Source organism: Melanerpes formicivorus, unplaced genomic scaffold (genome assembly GCF_026170545.1).
Source record: "Melanerpes formicivorus ecotype bairdi unplaced genomic scaffold, bMelFor1.0.p_v2 SCAF_39, whole genome shotgun sequence".
NCBI classification, from domain to species: Eukaryota; Metazoa; Chordata; class Aves; order Piciformes; family Picidae; genus Melanerpes; species Melanerpes formicivorus.
Window position 1 is genome coordinate 4354730 of NW_027142391.1, and position 21146 is coordinate 4375875.

Genomic DNA, 21146 nt, shown 5'->3' on the forward strand with positions numbered 1-21146 from the left:
AGAAGCTGAGTATCCCTAAGGCCATGAGCCATCAAGCTGGCATGGGTTTTTGTGGGAAGCCAGGCTTGTGACCACTTAATCAAATACTCAGTGCACTGTTTTAAACTACTATATTTCTCTCATGGTTTGGGAGGGAGGTGTGTGGCTAATGGGGTGGGCACTGGGAACAGAGGGTTTCGGGAAACAAAGGCAGTGCAGTTAGTGATCCAGTTTGGCAGCCCACGTGTCACCTTAGCATGTTGGTGTGACATGCTGATGGAGCAGATGGAGAAAAACCACTGACACAGGTCTGAGTGACAGGCATCCAGCACCCAGGAATGGGAAGCAAGTAGTGATCAAAATCTACCTCCACTGCAAGGCCTGATCATTCCTGATCCTTTACAGGCCATGCTAAGATAAGAAGTGTAATAGATGTAAGGTTTTTGGTTGCTTGCACCATGCTGATGGGCACAGAAGCTGACTAGACCAGCCTTATCCTTCCCTGGTTAAAGTGGTTGGGCAGGGACACTCAGAGCTTCTCAGTCTGAAATCACTGGTTCAGATATCTGAGGATGCCAAGGCAGGGAGCAGAACCACTACAGATCAGGACTTGTTTGCCATTGCATTAATGTGCTTCATAAGATTATGCAGTGCAGGGTGCATTCCAGGGTGTGAAGCCTTGAAAGTGCTTCCTGAATACTCAGGGAATTGTCTTTCTCCTCAGTGCCTCACAAACACCTGAAGAACTTGTGTCTGGGGCACTGTGTGTACACCACCCTCAGCTGCTCCATCCTGACAGCTCTGCAAGTGCCAGCCTGCTTAGGTTTTGATAGGTTTCTTTTTGAAGAGCAGCCCTGCAGCTGAGGGGCCTTATGAACAAGGCTCTCTGACTGCCTGACTACGTCACCACAGTTGAGGGGAGGCCTCCAGAGGAGAGCTGTTGGATGCTTAAGTCAGCACTCAGATTTCTTCCCTTCATTGACTCTGCAGATCCTGGTATTTGTAAGGAACACTCAAAGGTAATGGCACAATCTGACTAATGCTGGTTTGGGGTATCTATTAAAATTGTTAAATGACTCTAAGATGTTTTCTTCCAGGCATTCAAAACCTCCTCTGACTTATCTTCTCTTGCCTCTCATCCCCCTTTGCTGTCATGCTCTTGTCTTACCCTGAGTTTAAACAGCACACTAAATGGCTTGAGATGACAGACCTGATGTCTGTCTTAATGCTTGTAACTTCCACTGCTTCTGTCGATTCTCCTATCTCCTCCCAGGATGTTAGAGGTGGACTGGTTCATGTCCTGGAAATGATTTAAAAGCCACCAGTTCCTGCATTTAATAGCCACTCTGAAGGTAATTTCAGTACAATGACTGGGGTAAGGGAAAGACCTGGACTGAATAAGATCTTCTCAGGTCCTCATACAGAAAGCTTGTAATTACAGCACAAAACTAAAACTAAGAGTTGTCCCTGAGGATCTGCTATCAGAGTGACAAACCCTGTGTGCCTGGTATTTCACCTGGCAGCCTGAGGTCTGCTTTTCTCCAGCTGCCTTCAGTAGGTTTGGGATTTGAATTTGCTATGGAGATGACTGACCCCAGTTTGCAAGCCAGAAGGGACAGAGCAGGGAGCTTACAGACCCTGAGAATTTTAAGTCTGACTTCCTATGAAATGGGTGTTCAGGGTTCAGCACTAAAAGGGTTTTGATGGATGCTGAAGGTGCAGGTGGCAATAAATTGACCATTTTTTGAGAGGTGATGCTATAGACAGAGGTTTGTGTGCAGCTGTGAAATGTAGCCTGGGTCATGCATCAGTCTACAGGAGTACACAAGAGCTGTGTTAGACACTCATGTACCAGGCAGAACACTTTGAACTTATTTTAAATGGCACATTCCTCCACCACAGTCATGGCAACAGCAAAATAACACAAAAAAGATGGCTGGAACAGGAAAACTATATATTACTTGAAACTACTGCAAATGTAACCTGGATAGAAAACTACTCCATCCATTTTCAGGTGGTGGTGAAGGGTTGTTTGGAAGTGACCCAAGTCACAAATCAGAATGCTAACATCAAATAGTACATTTCACAGCAACTAATGATCTGATATGGTGATTTAAGGTGAGACTGAAAGGCTTTTAAACCAGCTGGATATTAATTGCCAGGAATTGTGCCTACAAAGGCCATAGCTGTTCATTCAAAGCATGACAAAACCATTAAGTAATCCCTTTTATAGGAGCCAGCTTGCGAGCCTCGCACTGCCTCTTACAGGGTGTTGAGGCTCTTTCCTGAGCAAGTCTTTCCCTCTCACTTGGAGATATATTCTCTTCTAAAGGGGAAAGCAATCTAGAAATCGATTAGCCATTAATAAATTATATTTAGAGTTGTTTTTTTTTTCAGAAGGGAAACCTGCAAAAAACAATCTGAGTAAATCAATAACCACTCATTTGTTTTCCTCATGAGTGCATAATACTTATGTAAAGCACAAGAGTTATCAAGCAGGATTCTCTTGCCACAGAACAGGTACAGCACAGACACAGGATTTAAATTTCCTTCATGTTGTTGTCCTGCCTTAAAAACAATCAGCTTGATTCTCACGGGAATCACTTCTAGCCCTTTCTGCCTCCTCCGGCCTTGCACAGGCAGAGTGCAGTGGTGATGAGCAACTGGGAGAGGAGGGGCTGTGGGCACTTTGCTCTTGCTGAATGTCCCTGCGTGGACCTTGTCTGCAGCAAAAAAAACAACAACACTGCAGGTCTGAGAAGGAAACACTGGGCACAGACTATGTGGGGAAAGCAGGGACTGATTTCCTGAGCTCTGAAACTGGGTGCATCTGTCCACACTCTTTATCTCTGAGTCATGCAGACCCTTTTATAATCAAAAAGGAACAGTCATGTCTGGACTGACCTCAAAAGACACTCAAATAAAACACAGCATCTGGAGCAAGGCTGTTTCTCTGCATGGGCTAGAAAGGAAGATTTAGGTGGCAAACCCACACCTAGACACCTAACTCGTCCATGTCTTCATAGATCTTACACTCTGTGGGATGTGGGGTAACTGCACCTGTAACTCTCACTGAAAACTAACTCTCAGAGGCTGTGAGCAGCTCAGCACACACACTGCCCCACACACCCACCTCTCTCAGCACACAGCTCAAGCACAAACAAATAGTTGAGCAAACTCTGAAATTCAGCAGATGCACTAAATGCTACAACTAAACCTCTGCCAGAGACTTGATACCCACTGTTCCTCCCCAGGAACATCTGCAAACCCACCTCAGTCTATTTCTTTCTTTGGGGAATAGCTGTTGGCTAGATTCATAGTATCAATAAGGTTGGAAAAGACCTCAAAGATCATCAAGTCCAACGTGCCACCCAAGACCTCATGACTGCTAGACCATGGCACCAAGCGCCACATCCAATCCTCTCTTGAACACCTCCAGGGACAGTGACTCCACCACCTCCCTGGGCAGCACATTCCAATACTTAACAACTCTCTCTCTGAAGAGCTTTCTCCTCACCTCAAGTCTAAACTTCCCCTGGTGCAGCCTGAGACTGTGTCCTCTTGTTCTGGTGCTGGTTGCCTGGGAGAAGAGACCAACCCCCACCTGGCTACAACCTCCCTTCAGGTAGTTGTAGACAGCAATAAGGTCTCCCCTGAGCCTCCTCCTCTCCTCCAGGCTAAGCAATCCCAATTCTGCATCTTCCAGCTTACCTCAGGACAGGAATCCCAGTTAACTGCTAGGATCCCATTACAGTCACATATCTTAGATTCCACCACTGTGTTCTTTAATGCAAATCCATGTCTGTGCTCCCTCCCACAGCTTCTAACAAAGTCTTCTCTCTGATGTCTTCAGAAAATCACCACAGTGACCTTTTCCTCTGGGCAGGACTCAAACAAAGCATCTCCTCCAGAACACCTCTGGCCCTGCTCTGCTCTCCCTTGCTCTAAGGAGAAAACAAAAGAAACCCCACAGCTCTTCCCTCAGGTGTGGCCTCTTTATCAGATGCTGAATGAATTGCACCTTTCTGATTGATCCCTTATCTTTCAGCAGCTGCTCTCTGCAGTGGTGGATGAATGTTCTGGGCTCTGATCCCAGGACAGGCTCTTCACCTCCCTGTAAAGCTGCCTGCCATGCTTGTGGCTCATGCATTTAGAGTCACTACATTCATCTGCCCCACTGAGCTCTGTAGGGGTTAATAGATTACTGTTCACACAGCTCTTTGAAGATGAAAAGTGCAATGGAAGGCCTCTGTTATTGTTACCAAGAGTTCTGTACCAAGCCCAACTGTATTGTCTTTGGCCACTGGATGTCACAGCTGCTCAACACACAATGCAGCTGAGATAAGAAAGGAGAAGTGCTTACCCAGCAGTGGGCAACAACAGCCACATTTCCCGAGCCATTATTTGCTCTGTGAAGAGTGTTTGTTTGTTAAGGGCCTTGGGGTCTCCTCCTGCGTTTATGGACTGAGAATATTGACTGACAATATTGATTCTCAGACAGGCTGAGCAGCAGCCCTGCACATGATTACACTGGGAGATCAGGAGCAAAATGAATGGTTTTATGGAAAGAGATGCAGATAAGCATAAAATACTCATAACACAGTGCCTGAGAAGGCAGGCAGGCATTTGCACATGCCAATAGAATGGCTTGTTGTGGAATTACTCCTTCTTTATCCCACCACCATCCAGTTCACAGCCTACCACCCTGGCAGGATGAAAAAAATATTCTCCCAGGCCAATTCTCAGCAGCACATTCAGGCCACTTTCCTGTGTACCTCACACAAAATGCAGAGAGAAGGCTGACCTCCCCCTCCCTAATCCCCTCTAAATGCAGAGAGAAGATTGACCTCCCCCTTCCTAATCCTCCCTTCACACTGTTTTATTTTCCTTCAAAGTCTCACGCAGAGATCCAGAACATTAAGTCACTTGCAGCAAAGTCTGCAGAGCAGCCCTATATAGACATTACAAGAACTGTAATTACATTTCCAGGAAATGAAAATGAAGAGGGATTATTTGACCACGTTCTCTTCTTTTTATAGCATCACATTGTCCTTTTCACCACCTTGGGGAAATGGAGAGTGAAAGGCTGCCCGTGCCTGTGGTGTGGTGAGGTGATAACCACCCTAGAAGTGATGGGAACATTAAAGAGGGAAAAGTATTTTAAGATGATCCAAGGGGTATAGCTATAACTAAGAGTAATTGGCTGAAACTGAGCAAAGGAAAATTTAGGTTGACAATGAACTGCAGGTACCTAATGCCGAGATCTGTTAGACCGTGAAATGGAATTCACAGAGGAAACCTCTCTGCTCTAAAATGGGCAAATCCTGCTTTTAGGAGCGCTGGTGTAAACCTCTGGTGTCTCTCTCTCACTGCCTCAAAGCCCATTTCTGTCCCAAAGCTTCAGCAGAATCACCAAATGCATCTGAATTTATGTCGGTACAAGGTGGCTTTAGCCAAGCATATCAAAATCTTGTGCAGGAGGAAGGGGGCCTGAAAGGGTTGTGTGACCTGGAGAAAGGAATTCTAGTGCTTCTCTACCTGTGACCTGTGATCTCTGTGTGCAGTTGAAAGCCAAGGGGCAAAGAGGGGAAGGAAAAATAAAAGGCATGGGCAAAATTTCAAAGGAGCAAGGGCCAGATTTGGAAGGGTGAGGTAAAAACATGGCAGGAATTGCTGAGTGAAAGGATCTCATGTTTCAGTCTGCACAGCTATTGCCAGCTTTACTCAGGGGTTTGGACCTACCAGCCCTAGCTGCTTTTTTTCTTTCAAGGAACTTGTGTAGGCTCCAAATGCTTCCCTTCATCCAGCAGGACTTCAGCAGAGAGAGCTCTCTCTGAAGCAGCTGTAGATTCGGGAAAGCCTGGACAGCTTGACTGAAGGGAATCTGTCCATCTCACATCAGACAGCCTGTTCCTGGTCAAATGTTTGCTGAACTTCGGAGCCATGCAGCTATTACTGCATCCTCTGGTGAAATTCATGCTGATTCCAGAGGGAAAGGACTTAACCCTTCCAAGTTCTGGGTCAAAGGAGGGCTGAGGTGGTGTTGAGCCAGCCACTTCAATGCAATGCCATGGTTTTCATGTGGCTACCAATACTCTGGATCTGAAAGTCAGGCCTGAGCTGAGCTTCAGGACAGTGAGGACAGAAGGAATAGCCTGGGAGAAGTAGGATTTAAAATACAGCAAAGAGTCAGAGAAAACTATCCAGGTAAAACTGAAGTGGGATAAAAAGAGTTATTTCTTCTTGCAGTCAGGACAGGAGCAGGGAGGCTGAAGTCTGTGTGAAAGCAGCCTGTCTTGGTGAAGAAATCGTGCCCAGAATCTTCATGGCTGAGATACCCAACACAAAATTTTCCCACTGGATAAATCTGGGCGCAGAGATGAATCATGTTAGCCTCACAATCTTCTTCACCTGTAAAACACTTCATGCATGGAGTTCTGGGCACTGTGTCCATACTTCTCTCTAGCAATTATCCTGAGGTAGCAGAACAGATGAGTAACACAGACAAGCCTCCAGCCAGCCAGGTTTAATATCAAGTACACTAAAAATAGCTTGAACTCCAAGAATCAATAAGCAATGGGCTGCTGTGTGCATTGCTTGACACAGGAGAAGGACTCCTTCCATATTATCCAGCTTGCAGTTAGAAGCTTAATAATCAAATACATTTAAAGAATTTAATTAAAATTATTACTCTGTCATAACTCCAAAACAAATCCATACTTAGTGCTCCTAAGTAAATCCCTCTCCAGATTGCAGCCACTCATTTTGGGGGGGAGGGGGAGGAAGCTAACAGGAGCTGACAGAGAGGTGGTTTGGGGATGTGCTGAGCACCCGCAGCTCCTGCAGTGGTGATCCTCCTGATGTCAGGTGAAACGTCACTAATTTTAGCATGTCGTAAAAGCTCCCTTCATTAATTCCCTGCCATCTCCAGTTTCCTGCCACCAGGACATTCCCAAATAGGCTTTATTTCAAATCCTTTGTGCAGACCGGGCTAGCTAATCGATAAGGTTCAGGCGAGAGAAACAGCTTGCCCCCAGATGACAGCCATTTAAACACTCCTGCTGTGCACAAAGGCAGGGTGGCAGGAGAGATGCTTTGATGCGGGGGGGGTTGGGCTCTTCTCCTAAGGAACGAGTGACAGGACAAGAGGAAATGGCCTCAGGTTTAGCTTGGACATGAGGAACAATTTCTTCCCCGAACGGGAAGCCTGGACCTCAGGTAGTGACAGGACTAGGGGGAATGGAAGGAAGCTGGAGGTGGGGAGATTCAGGCTAGATGTGAGGAGGAGGTTCTTCACCATGAGAGTGGTGAAACCCTGGAATGGGTTGTCCAGGGAGGTGGTCGAGGCCCCGTCCTTGGAGGTGTTTAGGAGCAGGCTGGCTGAGGCTCTGGCCAGCCTGATCTAGTGTGGGGTGTCCCTGCCCATGGCAGGGGGGTTGGAACTAGATGATCCGTGTGGTCCCTTCCAACCCTGAATGAAACTATGAAACTATGGACCAGGCTGCTCAGGACAGTGGTAGAGTCCATATCCCTGGAGGGATTGCAAAGCTGTGTGGATGTGGTGCTGGACATGGTTCAGCGGTGACCTGGCAGTGCTGGGTTAATTGTTGGACTTGATGATCTTAAAGGTCTCTTCCAAGCAAAATGATTCTGTGATTCTCTGATCTCCTGTTCTTGAGTCTTGCTCACGCCCTCGTGTGCTGCTCTGTGGAATCCTGGAGTGCAACCAGGTATAAACCCCCAAAATTTCTCCCTCAGCTAATTTCAAAGCCTGTTTACCCAACTGGATACACAAGGATTATGAAGTGCATTGCAGGGCATGTTTGATTTGTTTAGTCCTTACACAGTTCAGTGCAACTGTCAGAATAAATGACTTCTTCAGGAGAGAGAGGGGAAAATACACACTTGGTTAATCAACTCAATATCACAGCAGTTCCCAAAGATTAAATATGCACTGCACAAAACAGCAAACCAGGAAAGGCCTTTTAATGCTAGCAATTCACTTGGAAAGAGGGAGAGGTTGAAGAAAAAAAAGCTGCCTCTGTTCTCCAGCACAGCCTCATCCTGAAAACCTGAGTTCAGGTGAAGTTTGTAACTCACCTATGGCTTCCTCCCATGGTTGAATTGCTCTTATTACCTTCCTGCTGAAAACAATGATTGCAAATGCTATTGCAAGTGGCAGGGTCACTGCAAACAGAAGCCCTGAGATCTCACTGCTGAGAGCTTCCTTTCTTGCCACATGCTTCATATTGCTGCCTGTCACCTAAAATCAACAGCAAAGTTGTACTGCGCTTGGAGGAAGCTGTGGCTCTTAGCACCAGGTGAAAATTCCATTCCTAGGGAGATTTCTGCTTCCCTTTTGTTATTAAACCGTGGGTTTATGGGTTGGAAGGCAGAAAGAGTTGTGGGGGGGAGAAGGCTTTTCAAAGGGAATGACATTTGCTTGGTAACAGGATACAAAAAGGCAGACAGCAGATCCATGCTCTGTTCCCCAGTCTGCAGAGTGACTTTTTTTATACTGGACCTTAGGCAATGATTTGTTTTGGACACATTTCTAAGGTAATCAAGTGCCTGAAGACATACAGAGGAGGCACTGGAGTCCATAGGAGTGTTTAGACATCTGACACTAGCTAGTTCTCATTTGAATTCCTGTGTGTTGTTTTAGGAAGCCATCAGGGTTTCAGTACCTTCTATCATGCCTCTGTCTTCCAACAGCCTAAACAGTTTTTCAGAGCTCTGAATTCTCCAAAGGTTGCAAATCTCTCACATTCAAACCCAGATTTTCAGTGACTAGGAAAGGTGTTGAAAGCAAAATGCTTTGAAATCCTAGGCTTGTGGGTGTGGAGCACTTCTAAATCTGGCCTCAGAACTCGGATTTTCAAAGGAGCTAAGCGTCTACAATTTTGGCTTCTAATGAGGTTGTGAACACTCAGCACTTTCAAAATCCAGTCCCTTGGCTCCTTTGTGTAACAAGGAATCAGTTGGCCAGCTCAGGGCTGTTTTGAGATCTATGTCAGGTACCTTTGCTTACAAAGCACTGTTGAAAGAATACTCACAATGAAGCTTTTCTACCTTTAATCAGGAATGAATGGACAGAAGAAGTGGGCAGAATGTGTAGCAGTCGGGGTCAGATGGTTACTCTGGGGCCATCAGGGAAACCTGTTCCATTTGCCCTGGCAGCTTAGTTCAGAGGATCAATAAAATGCCTTTATTGCTTAAAGCTGACTGTCCAAATAAAATATCTCCATGGCATTGTTTGCTGTTATTACTTCGGGTGTGTGAGGATAAGGGTAGGATGGGTGCTGGAAAGGCCAGACCTGCAGTAAATTGGTCTTCGCTCTTCCTGAGGATCTTTAAAGACACAGTCCCCACCTTGCGTCTGGCTGCAGGTCCAGTGAGGGACATGTGGATCCCAGCTGCCTTGTTCCACCTGCTCCTGGTGCAGCTGAGCTGCTCTCACCTAGTGCACTGGACATACAAAGGTAATGAAAAATGAGGCTGCTTTGGGACTGCTCTTACTTGCTAAAGACACTTCCATCCTTTCCCTGCTGCAGAAGCAACCCTCGGCTTGGCTCTCGTTCCATTAGTGAAAGATCTCCACAGAGCAGCTAATTTATTCCACTTTATTGATGTCTGTGTGTCTTGAAAGTGATTCTCTTCAATGTCACCTCCTTCTACTCCTTTGTGTGGTTAGGACTCATTGTCAGAGTTGGCAGACCAATGAGGTTCAAACAATGGGGGAAATCTTTACAGTGTGGTAGAATAAAAGCTGCCCTTTGGATGATCCTGGAAGGAAAAGCTTTAAATGCTGCCTACTTATTATTTTATTGCCATATGCCACGCAGTACAGATGTCTGAGAAGTGCTTATTTATCTGAGCCACCTCAGGCCACTCCTTTCCCCCCCCAAAAAAAAAGTACAAAGTGTTCCATTTATTTAAACCATTTCACTCCTTCTTTTATTAGCACTCTCCCTGGCTGAAATTAGCAAATTTGCTGCCACCTCCTTATCCTGAGCAGAAGCTTCCCACTTATTGCCCTGCTCCTATTCACTCTCACAATGGTTGAGAGCCTGATTCCACCCCTCTGGCAGTTTAGACCCATTTCTATGTTAAGACTGCTTCTCTTCTGGTGGGGGTTCGGCCTCCAGCCACCAGTAAGCTATTACTGCAATGCAGGTTTCTTATTTTGCTGCACAGTTGTCCTGCAGACAGAATAATGTATATTTTCACTCTAGGGAATGCAGAACAACCTTTTATTGCTGCAGCTCCTGCAGTTATAACAGCTAGATTGACATGTCCTGCTGCCAAATGAGGTGAGTATTCTGACTCCTGAGCTAACAGCAGCTTGCTTCTCCACCACACAGAAGGAGAGCTGGATGAAGAGCACTGGGGAAAGCATTTTGCAGACTGTGCTGGCAAGAACCAATCTCCAGTTGATATCCAGAGGAAAAAAGTAAAGTACAACCCCCAGCTGCTGCAGCTGGAGCTGAATGGTTATGATGGACCTCTACAGGGAGATTTCACAATGACCAACAATGGTCACTCTGGTAAGACTGGGAGCATTCTTCTCATTACCTGCCTAAAAAGAGGAGCTGGGCAAGAAGTCCTTGGGGACAAAGGAGCAGCCTGAAACAAAAATCAGGGCACAGAGATCAAGGAGTTGAGTTGCTCCTGCAGCAGCTGTAGCTGTCAGAAAGAGCATCAGCAAGTGCTGCCTGGCCACTCCAGCCCCATTCTGCCCCCCGAGCTTTGCATATGAATGGAGCACTGCAGTGCAGAGTCCAGGACAGTGGGTGACAGTGGCAACCAACAGTGCAGGGGACAGGTCACCAGGAGCAGAGGATTTACAGTTTTGAAATGCAGACATCTTTAATGGTAGGTCTGTTCTGAACACCCACCCCTTTTACCCTCACCAGCATCCTGCACTCCTGAGTTCAGATTTCTGTGCATCACACCGGGTCGAGTCCGGCAGCCATTCAGTGGGACAAAGAACAAAGCTTTCTGCTGGGACAGCTGATGGAATACTCTGACAGCTACTCTGACAGCTTCCCTCTGGCTGTGGTGTATCCTCCGGAGGTTTCACCTGGGCAGTGTGTTTAGGGTACAAAGGAGACTTTGTGAGTTCAGGTCTGTATTTTCCCAGCGCAAGCAGGCTGCAGGGAGAGCTCCTGTGTGTTCCTCTCAGCACTGCCATGGACAGAAAACTATCAAGTGACACCAGGTTGAACTGTGGTGGAATGATCCAGCTTTGCCACAGCAGTAGGCAGTTCTTTCTTCCCTGGCTGAGCAGATGTCCTGGGAAGATGTCAAGCTCATGACAGTGCAGGAACAGATTATTTGGTTGAGCTGATTGAAATGCTATTCACAGGCAATGCCCTTTTTTTGGAGCTCAGCTTCCTTTCCTTTGCCATCTCACTTCATTCTGCTCTTCCACTTTTTCTGGTTGTGCATAATAGCTCTCCAGAAACACACATCTATAAAGCAGAGAAACAAAAGGCAGTTATGCTTCTGCATGATATTTTCTCTGTTAGGCATTATAAAGGGACAAAAGGCAGCTGGAACATTATAGACTGACCCTTTTTTTTTCAGTCTACTGCAGGACTAGAGCAGTGAGTGGCATTTGGGGCACAGTGACTCCTCTCTGCATTCAGAAAATGCAGCTTTTGCCCTGTGCAATAAGAAGAACTGGAAGTGACAGGAATGGAGAACCACAGTTCAGCAGCAAGTTTGCACCTGGGGTTCAGTTAGGTGGAGGTCACACAAAGTACAACACAGATGTTGGCATTTCAGGTGCCAGGAAGGGAAGCTGAAGCACAGCGTGGGTTAAAATCCTTGCCTTGGGCCACACAGTCTCAGGGCAGGGTTTATAATTTAGGAGGTCCTGGATTCCCCTGCTGCAGTCTGTCTAAATAATTCATCAGTTGGTACTGTTGGGATAACGCTTCTGGACTACAGATGAGCAATGAGAGAATTTTCTAACAGCTGCGGCGGGGAGGGGAATGAGGATTTTGGGGAAGGTGCTCGGAACATAAAGCTGAGAGCTCTTTAATCCCACAGCCCTTTCTTCCTCTGTAACAGAGAGAGATGTGGTGGGAGAGCAGAGAATTGAAGTGAGGAGACATACTGCCTTCAGAGCAAGGCTGTGGTGATTGTATTTCTAAAAACTCCTAACTGCTGTCTGTCGCCCACACAAATTCAGCATTCAGTTGGTGTCAGCACCACTGAGTGCCTACAATGGATTCCTGCAGGTTCAGCTTTCAGACCTGGCTGCACGTGTGTGTTTTCCTGTCCTTTTGTTAACATCAAAACAATGATTTTCTGGTGCAGGGCATTTTAGTAAAGCACAAAGGCAAATGCCTGTCCCTATTCACAGCTCCTGTGAAGTCAGGCTAGGCTTTTCTACTGGCTTCAGTGAGATGGGACAGGGGAGCAAGGAAAATAGTCCACTGGGCCACATCAGAAAACATTCAGCAGATCTGAAAGGGACAGGAGATGGATTTATCAGCAGGACTCTCCTTACAGCCTCTCAGGAGCTGATGACCAAGTGTCTCACCTAAGAAACCAGCTACATTTTTCTCTGTGGCTGTACAATTACCAGGCTAAATCCCACCTGATGACGCCTAGCTGCAGCAGTGCAGTGACTGTGTGCAGACACACTCGCACAGATAACCTCAGCTTAATGAAGCCTTCTGTATTTAGCACTTGGACTGCTTTTTGAAACAAGATTGGTCCTCTAGCAGGTAGCAGGGACACACCTGGCCCTGGGAGATTTAACTATCTTCCCTGCAGGATGTGTGCAACATCCTCCAGTAGCACATTTCTCTTAGAACTGAGATCTCAAGTGTGGCCTTCATTAACTCTACCTCCCCAGAGGCCAGAGATGGGGAAATGGGCTGGCTGTGATGTGAGCTGTTAATAGACAGGAGGCCAAATGCAGAGCAAAGAAAGGCACAGTTGCACTCAAGATTCACACTGCATTATCCCAGCAGCTTTTCCACTGCCTGGCAAGACTAGAGCTAAGCAGGGGTAAGGCACTTCCAGCTCAGAGCAGCCATACTGTCTACACACGCTTCACACAGGTGAAAAGCAGACACAAACTGGGCTGCTATCCATCTCCATGCCTTCACCAAAGTATTTGTGTAAAATATCTCACAGAAGGCTTAAGCTTCCCATAACCTCAGAACACAACTCTCTGTCTGTGTTTTGCAGGAAGCACAAATCACAGCGAGGTACTTGAGGTAAATAATCCTCATTTTGAAAGGCAGTCAGCAGGGATCTCCTGTAAAAAGCAAGGTAGAAGGGCTTTTTATCCCCACTCTAGACTCTCTGGGGTGGTAGAAGGAAACATGTTTTCATCCTGTCTGCCTGTTAACAACTTAAAAACAAAAGAAGCTCCTCACAAGCCCAAAGTGTGACTAATGAATCAGAGACCGTGCTGCATTCTGCAAGGATGGTTGCTAATTTTTGCAGCATGCTCTGGGCTTGCTTCAGGATGAGGCAATTCTCCAGTTTCAGCCCCAGCTTCGGCATATTTATTAACCCAGTGCATGATTTGTGGCCGCACATTAGCAGGAAGACAAACGTTTCGTCGTCTCTTTGTGCATGCTCCTTGGCAAGGAGAAGCAAAGAGATTTGTCTCTCCAAATCCCCCCAGCATTAACTCAGCCTCTGCAAACTCAAAGGGCTCTGGCCCAGTCTGTCTGGTCCTAGAAGATGCAGAGTCCAGAGCACTGGAAATTATGATGACAGGTGAGGTGAGGCCAGTCACTTTGTTGGTTCCTATCCCCCCCTTTCCTAACAAATCTCTGCAGAGCCTTGCAAGATGTGATGTACTGTGCGAGAGATTAGCTTTAAAGCACTTTTATTACTGCCTAAGGGAAAACCCAGAGCTGCTCAGACAGAAAACAATTCTGCTGACACAGCTAGTGCCCAGTCATCCCTGTGCCTGCTGCTGTGCTCTCTGTGCTGCACAAGCCTGAGGTCAGGAAGGATTTTAAGCATACCTAGCTCTAAGCTTCAGTGATTTTCCTTGCATGCTGGAGTCAGTTCCCTGAACATGACTGTACCAGCTTATGCCAGACACGTGGTAGAAGTCTCATCCCTGGAAACATTCCAGGTCAGCTTGGACAGGGCTCTGAGCAACCTGACCTGGTTGAAGATGTCCCTGGTCACTGCAGGGATCACCTTTAAAGGTCCCTTCCAGTGTGAACCAGTCTGATTCTGTGATTCCAGAGGGAGTTACTGGCAGAAAGCAGGGGGCACTGTAAGCACAGCTACGAGAATAGGCATGGCTGTACCCATTGCTGTCTCCAATCCTGTTTTCCAGTTCAGATTGATTTGCCCCCCACCATGCACATCTCCAGAGGACTCCCAAGCCTCTACACAGCTGTACAGATGCATCTGCACTGGGGTGGCCTGGACCTGGAGACCAGTGGCTCTGAACACACCATAGATGGGATGAGATACTTTGCAGAGGTACTCGTGAGCAGAGTGGGCTGGAGGGAGGGTGCATGGCTGGTCTGGCAATGGGGAAAAGGGAAGCTGCAAAACACAAAACCTGCAGAGAGCAATGCAGAGGCAAGTGGGAGAAATGGAGCTCCCATAGGTGCAGGTGGTTGGTGCAGTGCAAGGGCCAAACCTGATGGTGCTGGCACAGAAGACTAAGAAAAGCTGTGGCATCAATTGCACTGATGTCCTTCAAAGACAGAATTGTTCCTCCACATTCATCACAAACCCCTTCAATTAAAGGTCTGTTTGGCTGTGCTGTGAGGCACAAGCAGCAGAAGGTGGGATGGTGACTCCTCAGTCTGCTTTTGGTCCTTTAAAGCACTGAGGAAACCATTTACCACTTCTTCCTAAGTAACCTTGTCTCTCTTCTGACAGCTGCACATTGTCCATTACAACTCTGCTGACTACTTGAGCTTTGAAGAAGCCAAAGACAAACCAAATGGTCTGGCTGTCCTTGCCTTCCTGTATGTGGTAGGTTGGATGCCCATGCTGGGCAAGGCCAGGCTGTGATCACTGCTTGTGGTGTAATCACAGTCTGAGCAGGTCCAGACACAAGCAGGCTGGCCTAGGTTTGCACATCCATCTGATGAGATGATATCTGCCACCAATTTGAGGAAGCTGGGCCACAGCAGGGATGTTCTTCTCTTATGTCACCTGAGGCTCACACAGTACAATGTGGGAACCCAAAAAAACCTGCCCCATAAGAAGTACAGATGGACTATCAGGTGTGGCAGCTGGGTTCCCCTCAAGGCTTTCATTTTGTGTAGATTCAGAAGTGGTGGAAAAAGATCCTTATGGTTCACTCTTCTACCCAACATCTATGTACATGCCTTGTCATACCCAGGGCTGTCTGCCCCCCCAAGAGATCAGAGATAGTATTTGGCTTTTTGTCTCTCAGTTCATCAGTTAGTCCCCCAAGCTGAGCAGTAGCACAGAAGGAACAGGCAGATCACTAACTTGTTGCTCATCTTTCTCTGCTGTGATTAGGATGGACACTTGGAGAACACCTACTACAGCGAATTCATTTCCAAATTGGCAAAGATCAGGTTTGCAGGTAAGACCTGGGAATGCCTTTCTTCATCCTTGATGTTCTCAAAGCCTGTTTGTATGTGCTGGGGCTGGGGACAGGCATTTTGCAGCTGCCTTGCTTGCAATTACATGGCCAAGCACCCTCAGCCACACACACCTTCCCACCATCCCTGCCCACGCATCTCAGACTGCAGCCCATGCAGCAGGGTGGTGTGGGAGGTGCTCCAGGCATCAATAAATGTGATCATGGTAGGTTCATGCAACACACTGCAGCTCCATCAGACAACGTTCACTTCCCTCTGTTTTCATAGAGCTGTTAAGGTTGGAAGAGACCTTTAAGATCACTAAGTCCAACCACTTGCCTGGAGCTCCAAATCCTACCACTGCTCCTAAGCCACTGCCACTAAACCACATCCCTCAGTGCCACATCCACACAGCTTTTAAATCCTTCCAGGGATGATGACTCCACCACCTCTAGTCAGCCTGTTCCAGTGCTTGATAACCCTTTCTGTGAAGAAATTTTTCCTGATATCCAACCTCAGCCTCCCCTGGCATAACTTGAGGCCATTTCCTCTTGTCCTGTCACTTGTTGCATATGAGAAGAGACCAACCCCCACTTCACCCCAACCTCCTCTGAGGTAGTTGTAGAGGGCAATGAGTTCTTCATCCAGTTGCCAGAGGTCTGCCACAGCAGTGTTTTGGGCAAAGTGATTTGCCAGCCTAGCTCCACTCCCACCTTTGTTCTCCATTAATTGTTAACCTTGCCTCTCTCTTTCCTTTTGAGGTCAATCAACAAAGCTCAGTTCTCTGGATGTCCAAGCCATGCTGCCAGAAAACCTCTCACACTTCTACAGGTACCAGGGCTCACTAACAACCCCACCTTGCTCTGAGAGTGTGATCTGGACCATCTTTCATTCTCCAATTGTCCTGTCACACACGCAGGTAAGTGGCAGCTACTTACCAGGCAGGGCAGCTGCTCTCTCCTCCATGCTTCACCTTTCCTTTTCTGTCCCCCAGGAACAGCCTAACAGGGAAGTATTTCTCCCGTTGGGCTTTTGGAATAGGCTCCTAAGCAACTGGAATAACAGCAAGGGAGGGCCTCTATATAGCAGCAGTTTTCCTGAGGTCTAACAAAGCTGTCAGCCATACTGAAGCACTATAAAAAAAGAAGAGACCAGTCAGGTCAGGGTTACCAAGGCAAAAAGTACTGGGAAAAAACCCTCACCAAAACAACCAAAAACCCCCACCAGAAAACCCAACCCCCCAACTAGAACAACAACAAAGGAAATCCCTACCAGAACAACCAAAAGCCCTACCAGAACAACCAAAAGCCCCACCAGAACAGCCAACCCCCCACCAGAACAGCCAAGCCCCCACCAGAACAGCCAAGCCCCCACCATCAAAGAGCCATTCATAGCATGAAAATAATTACAGAATAATTGGCACAGTTTTAGCAGAGTATTTGGGATGTTTGGGTTTTTTTTCCCCTTTTCTTGTCTACACTTACACTGTGCAGCTAGGCTGGATCATTTCAGGCCTGCTGTGAGTTTTGGCTGTGTGACAGGAGAGGGTTTGTCCAGGCTCCAGAAGCATTATAGAGGACCTTGTTGAGCGCTGGGCAGCAACCCCACTTGTCCCAGCAGCTGAGCACCGTCACATGGCAGGATCTCCTCTTCTCTCTGTCTGCCTTGCCAGGACAAAGACTTCAGCAGGGGGAAAAAGGAACAGCAGTTAAATAAGCTTACCATTGAGTCTTGCTGAGTGATTCATCTTCCTTAAGGAAAAAGAAGCATCAGAAGCGGGTTTTTGTTTCTGGGAGAGCAAGATAAAGTGGAGGCTGCAGCAGTGGAGGATCACAGTGCAGTCTCATTTGGGAAAGCAAGGCTCTTCTTGGCAGGGGAAAGGCTAACAGGCGCTTGTGAGAAAGCAGCACGCTACAGACCGGCAGCAAAACCTCCATCCGTGCGTGCCATCAGGCAGGTGTTAAAAACCTCCTGCAGGCAAAAGATCTCTGTCATGAATTAGCTGCTAAAAGCCCTCACGTTCTCTTCCTTTCCCTCGCTGCTGCTCAACAAGAGACCCTGCGGGTTCCTCCGCAACAAATGGCTGGGTTTAATCCGGAGCAGCAGGATCTGCACTGAACTTCTAGGCAGAGCTGCTGCTCCCATTGCCCTCCTTACCAAGCCTGCCCTGCTCACAGATCAGCCTGCTGGAGGGCACCTTGCTGGACTGGCACAACAGGACACTGCGCAACGACTACCGGCATGCTCAGCCCCTCAACGGGAGGGTGGTGGAGTCCTCCTTCAGACCCAAACCCACCCAAGGTAAAGGCAGTCAACAGGCAGGTCTCATCCTTGCCCCAGGGAAAGGCAAGAAACCCTTGCAAGAAAGAGTTCAGTCGTAAATCACTTAAGCTGGGTATGCCTGAGATTGCCTTTCCCGGTGTCCCTGCACAGCAGGTAGAGATGACCCCAGTGCCGCTGCCCCTTGCCAGCACATCTTGCTCCCAACAGTGCAGTGATGGCTGCAGCTTGGGTGGCAATCCTTTGTTTTGGGTGGCAACCCTTTGTTTTGCCTTTAAGAGCGTCGCACAGATCTGCAAGGTAAGCGCTGCTCCATGGCAGGACACCACGCCAGGTTCAGGTGGGGCTGCATCCATATGGATGGAGTACAACAGCCCTTATAGAAGCAGCTCTGGCATAGCTTAGTAGCCAAGCATCATCTGGAGGGGAGACACTGCATTATAAAACAGAAGTTTTCCCCCAAACCTTCTACAAGGTAGAAAGCAGAAAATCCGCCATGGGCAGGTCCTGGCTTTCTGTAAATTCAGCTGTCTGGTTGCTCTAGAGCAATGCCACCCAGAAGAATTCGACCTCAAGTTGGAGCAAATCCAAGTGCAGCTCCAAGACATGAAGAGAGAGTTGCTGAATGGAGTGAGCCACACAGGTAAGAAACAATCTGCTCTTGAGTCCAGTTTACCATGCAAGGATGTTGTCCTCAAAAGCCTAAATCACCAACAGCTTTGGTACTGGGATGTGCTGGGAGAATTTTGTCCCATATCTAGGCCTGCTGGTGGGAATTCTTCAGCTGCAGCATCATTAAAGCTAAACCCTAATCTAGCTACTCTCACAGCTTTCTCCTGCAATGTGTAAGCACTTTCTAATAAACAGTGGGGAATTTCAGCTCATGGTTCCCCTAGGATAGATAATCATCATCTCTGTTTTACACAAGATGAGGAAAGAGGAAGGAGGGAGGGGAAAAAAAATTACTTTCCAAGCAATTGTGTGAGGGAGCTAAGATTTTAATCTTTTCAGGCCCCTTCCCTATTGGTAAGACACACACCAGGAGCTGTGGCTTCAGACAGCCAACACTGCTACATCCTGTGGCTGTGTTCTTCAGGATTTGGATTGATGTAGAATCATAGAATCAACAAGGTTGGAAGAGACCTCAAAGATCATCAAGTCCAACCTGTCACCCAACACCTCAGGCCTACTAGACCATGGCACCAAGTGCCACGTCCAATCCCCTCTTGAACAACTCCAGGGACGGCGACTCCACCTTCTCCCTGGGCAGCCCATTCCAATGGCTAATGTGAAAGCACAGCAGGAAAAATAACAGCTGGCTTTTTGGTTATTGCAGGTCTTAAATCTAGCACTTTTCCAGCTTTCTACTTCCCTGTGGAAAACATTGAGAGTTTTGTGACCGTTCATCCTCTCCATGATATGTCTCTTCAAGCCTTCACCTTGTGTTTCTGGACCAAAGCCCAGCATGATGGCACTCAGACTGTTCTTTCCTACTCCACACAGGAGAGGGATAATGAGCTAGTGATGACTGTGGGCTCAGATGTGGGATTGTGGATAGGAGGTCATTTCATCAGCTTCCCTCTCTACCACAAGGCACAAGACTGGCTGCACTACTGCGTGGCATGGGCCTCCCAGTCTGGAATGGCAAACTTATGGCTCAATGGAGCAGCTGGTAAAGAAAAGAGTATCCAGAAGGGGTATGTAAGCCAGGCTGGAGGGACACTTGTCCTTGGGAAAGACAGAGATATTCTTCTTGGGACATTCTCCAATGGTTTTGCAGGGTGGATGACTCAAGTGAACCTGTGGAGCCAAGTTCTGAGCGCTGCAGATGTCCGGGCACTTGCACTGTGCAAACCAAGCCAACTGAAGGGAGATATCATAGCATGGGGGGAAACCTCTATGGCCCTCTTGGGGGGAGTGGTTCTGGAGTCTGACACCAGCTGTCAGTGATCTCAGGGTTTGTTTGGGGTTTGTTTGTTTGTTTGTTTTCTTTTTCAGTGTTTGTTTTTGGTTTGATGAAAGCAGCAGAAGAATCCAAACTGCTTGTTGGGGAAACTGGGGAAAACTTAGGTCCTGCTTGCTCCTTTCTCCTGTGTTAGGGTCATTACTCACCTGCTAGTGCTCCAGGTCATTTTTTCCCCCTGTCAGTGAGATGGAGGTGAAGAGCAGAACCTGGCACAGTCCAGCACCATGCCCTGTCACTGGCAGGAGTCTGATTTAGGTCCCCATAGGTAGAGCTTCCTACATGCCAAAGAGCTTCACTCTTTACTCAAAGGAACCACTTCTCAAATAAAATTATCTCACACCCTTCACTCAGTCTGAGTTTCTCACCATGCCTCCTTCCTTCCTATTTCTTCCCAAATCACCACCCCTTCCCCTGCAGATGTATCACATTGGAAAGGGTCCTGAAGATTATCTTCCTTTTGTTTTCCTTTTTACACCCAAACATCCAGCTAGAGAACTCTGCAGCTATGCTTTCTTAAAGGCACAGCCTGAACTCTCACACCCTTGCAGGACATTTCAGCTCCTGCACAACAGCTGTGCTTCAATCAGTGCCTGCCTTCATTTCTGTGCATGGATGGAGAGACAGAGGTGGCAACAGCTTCTTTTTTTTTAACATGTAAGCATCAGAAGTTTGAGGGCAGGTAGAAAATTCATTTTCTAAGGCTGATCATGGGAAGGATCATCTCCACCAACACAAAATCCATGCCAAGCTGTTCAACAGTTCTGCCCTTTTTCACAACAGAGGGCAGCAGCTCCCTACAATGATTAAGTAAGTTTATTTTCTCCGTGTTGAATTCTGCCATAATTAACCTCAAAATCCTTTAAACTAATAAATACTGTAGGAAATCCTTTTTTTTTCCCCATCAGTGTGCACTTTTTCCCCCAGAGTCAGCACTAGTCCTCAGACTCAGAGTTTTGCCAAACCAGGTTAGCCTTCAGTGGAATGATCTTCTCAGAGAACACAACCAGAAACCACTACCAGGACCAAGATCCAAACCCTCTGAAGGCTTTCTCAAGTGGTTTCAAGTGCCTGAGAGCTGAGTTATTTCAAAACCTAAATTTAAGCAACTCACTGTGAGAAGCTAAAGACAATTTTGGACATGTTTGCAAACACAGGCTCCAACCTGTAGCCTACTGCACAGGAATCAACCTGAACCGGACTCCCGCAAGGCAAGCAGGGGGGTTCTCCCTGAGTTCAATGTCTCTAGGGGACAACTGAGCTTCAGTTGGCTCATGGGCACAGAGAAGGGATATGGGGATTAGTAAAGGGCTAAGAGAGGGACTGTTGCTCTCTGGGAACTGAAGCATAAGCACAAGAAAGTG

The 21146-nt window shown here is 47.4% G+C and overlaps 1 protein-coding gene across 2 annotated transcripts; it reads left to right on the forward strand.

The window, feature by feature from the left end:
* The first annotated feature begins 695 nt into the window (after positions 1-695).
* Positions 696-20294, forward strand: CA6 (carbonic anhydrase 6). Of its 2 annotated transcripts, none has more exons than XM_068158326.1 (10): positions 696-998; positions 9369-9461; positions 10344-10526; positions 14306-14454; positions 14863-14958; positions 15475-15541; positions 16301-16458; positions 17717-17840; positions 18295-18462; positions 19156-20294. In XM_068158326.1, exons 2-10 carry the CDS (start codon positions 9383-9385, stop codon positions 19767-19769), a joined length of 1638 nt encoding a protein of 545 aa, XP_068014427.1. In that variant the 5' UTR covers positions 696-998; positions 9369-9382; the 3' UTR covers positions 19770-20294. The 2 variants fall into 2 exon arrangements, with proteins under 2 accessions (XP_068014427.1, XP_068014428.1); XM_068158327.1 differs by having other exon boundaries at positions 18364-18462; positions 19156-20290.
* The last annotated feature ends 852 nt before the right edge of the window (positions 20295-21146 follow it).

Coding starts and splice junctions, on each gene's coding strand:
- CA6 (XM_068158326.1), top strand. CDS start 9,383: ATGTGGATCCCAGCTGCCTTGTTCCACCTGCTCCTGGTGCAGCTGAGC. Junction 9,462..10,343: donor AGTGCACTGGACATACAAAG/GTAATGAAAAAT, acceptor TCCACCACACAG/AAGGAGAGCTGGATGAAGAG. Junction 14,455..14,862: donor GGATGAGATACTTTGCAGAG/GTACTCGTGAGC, acceptor CTCTTCTGACAG/CTGCACATTGTCCATTACAA.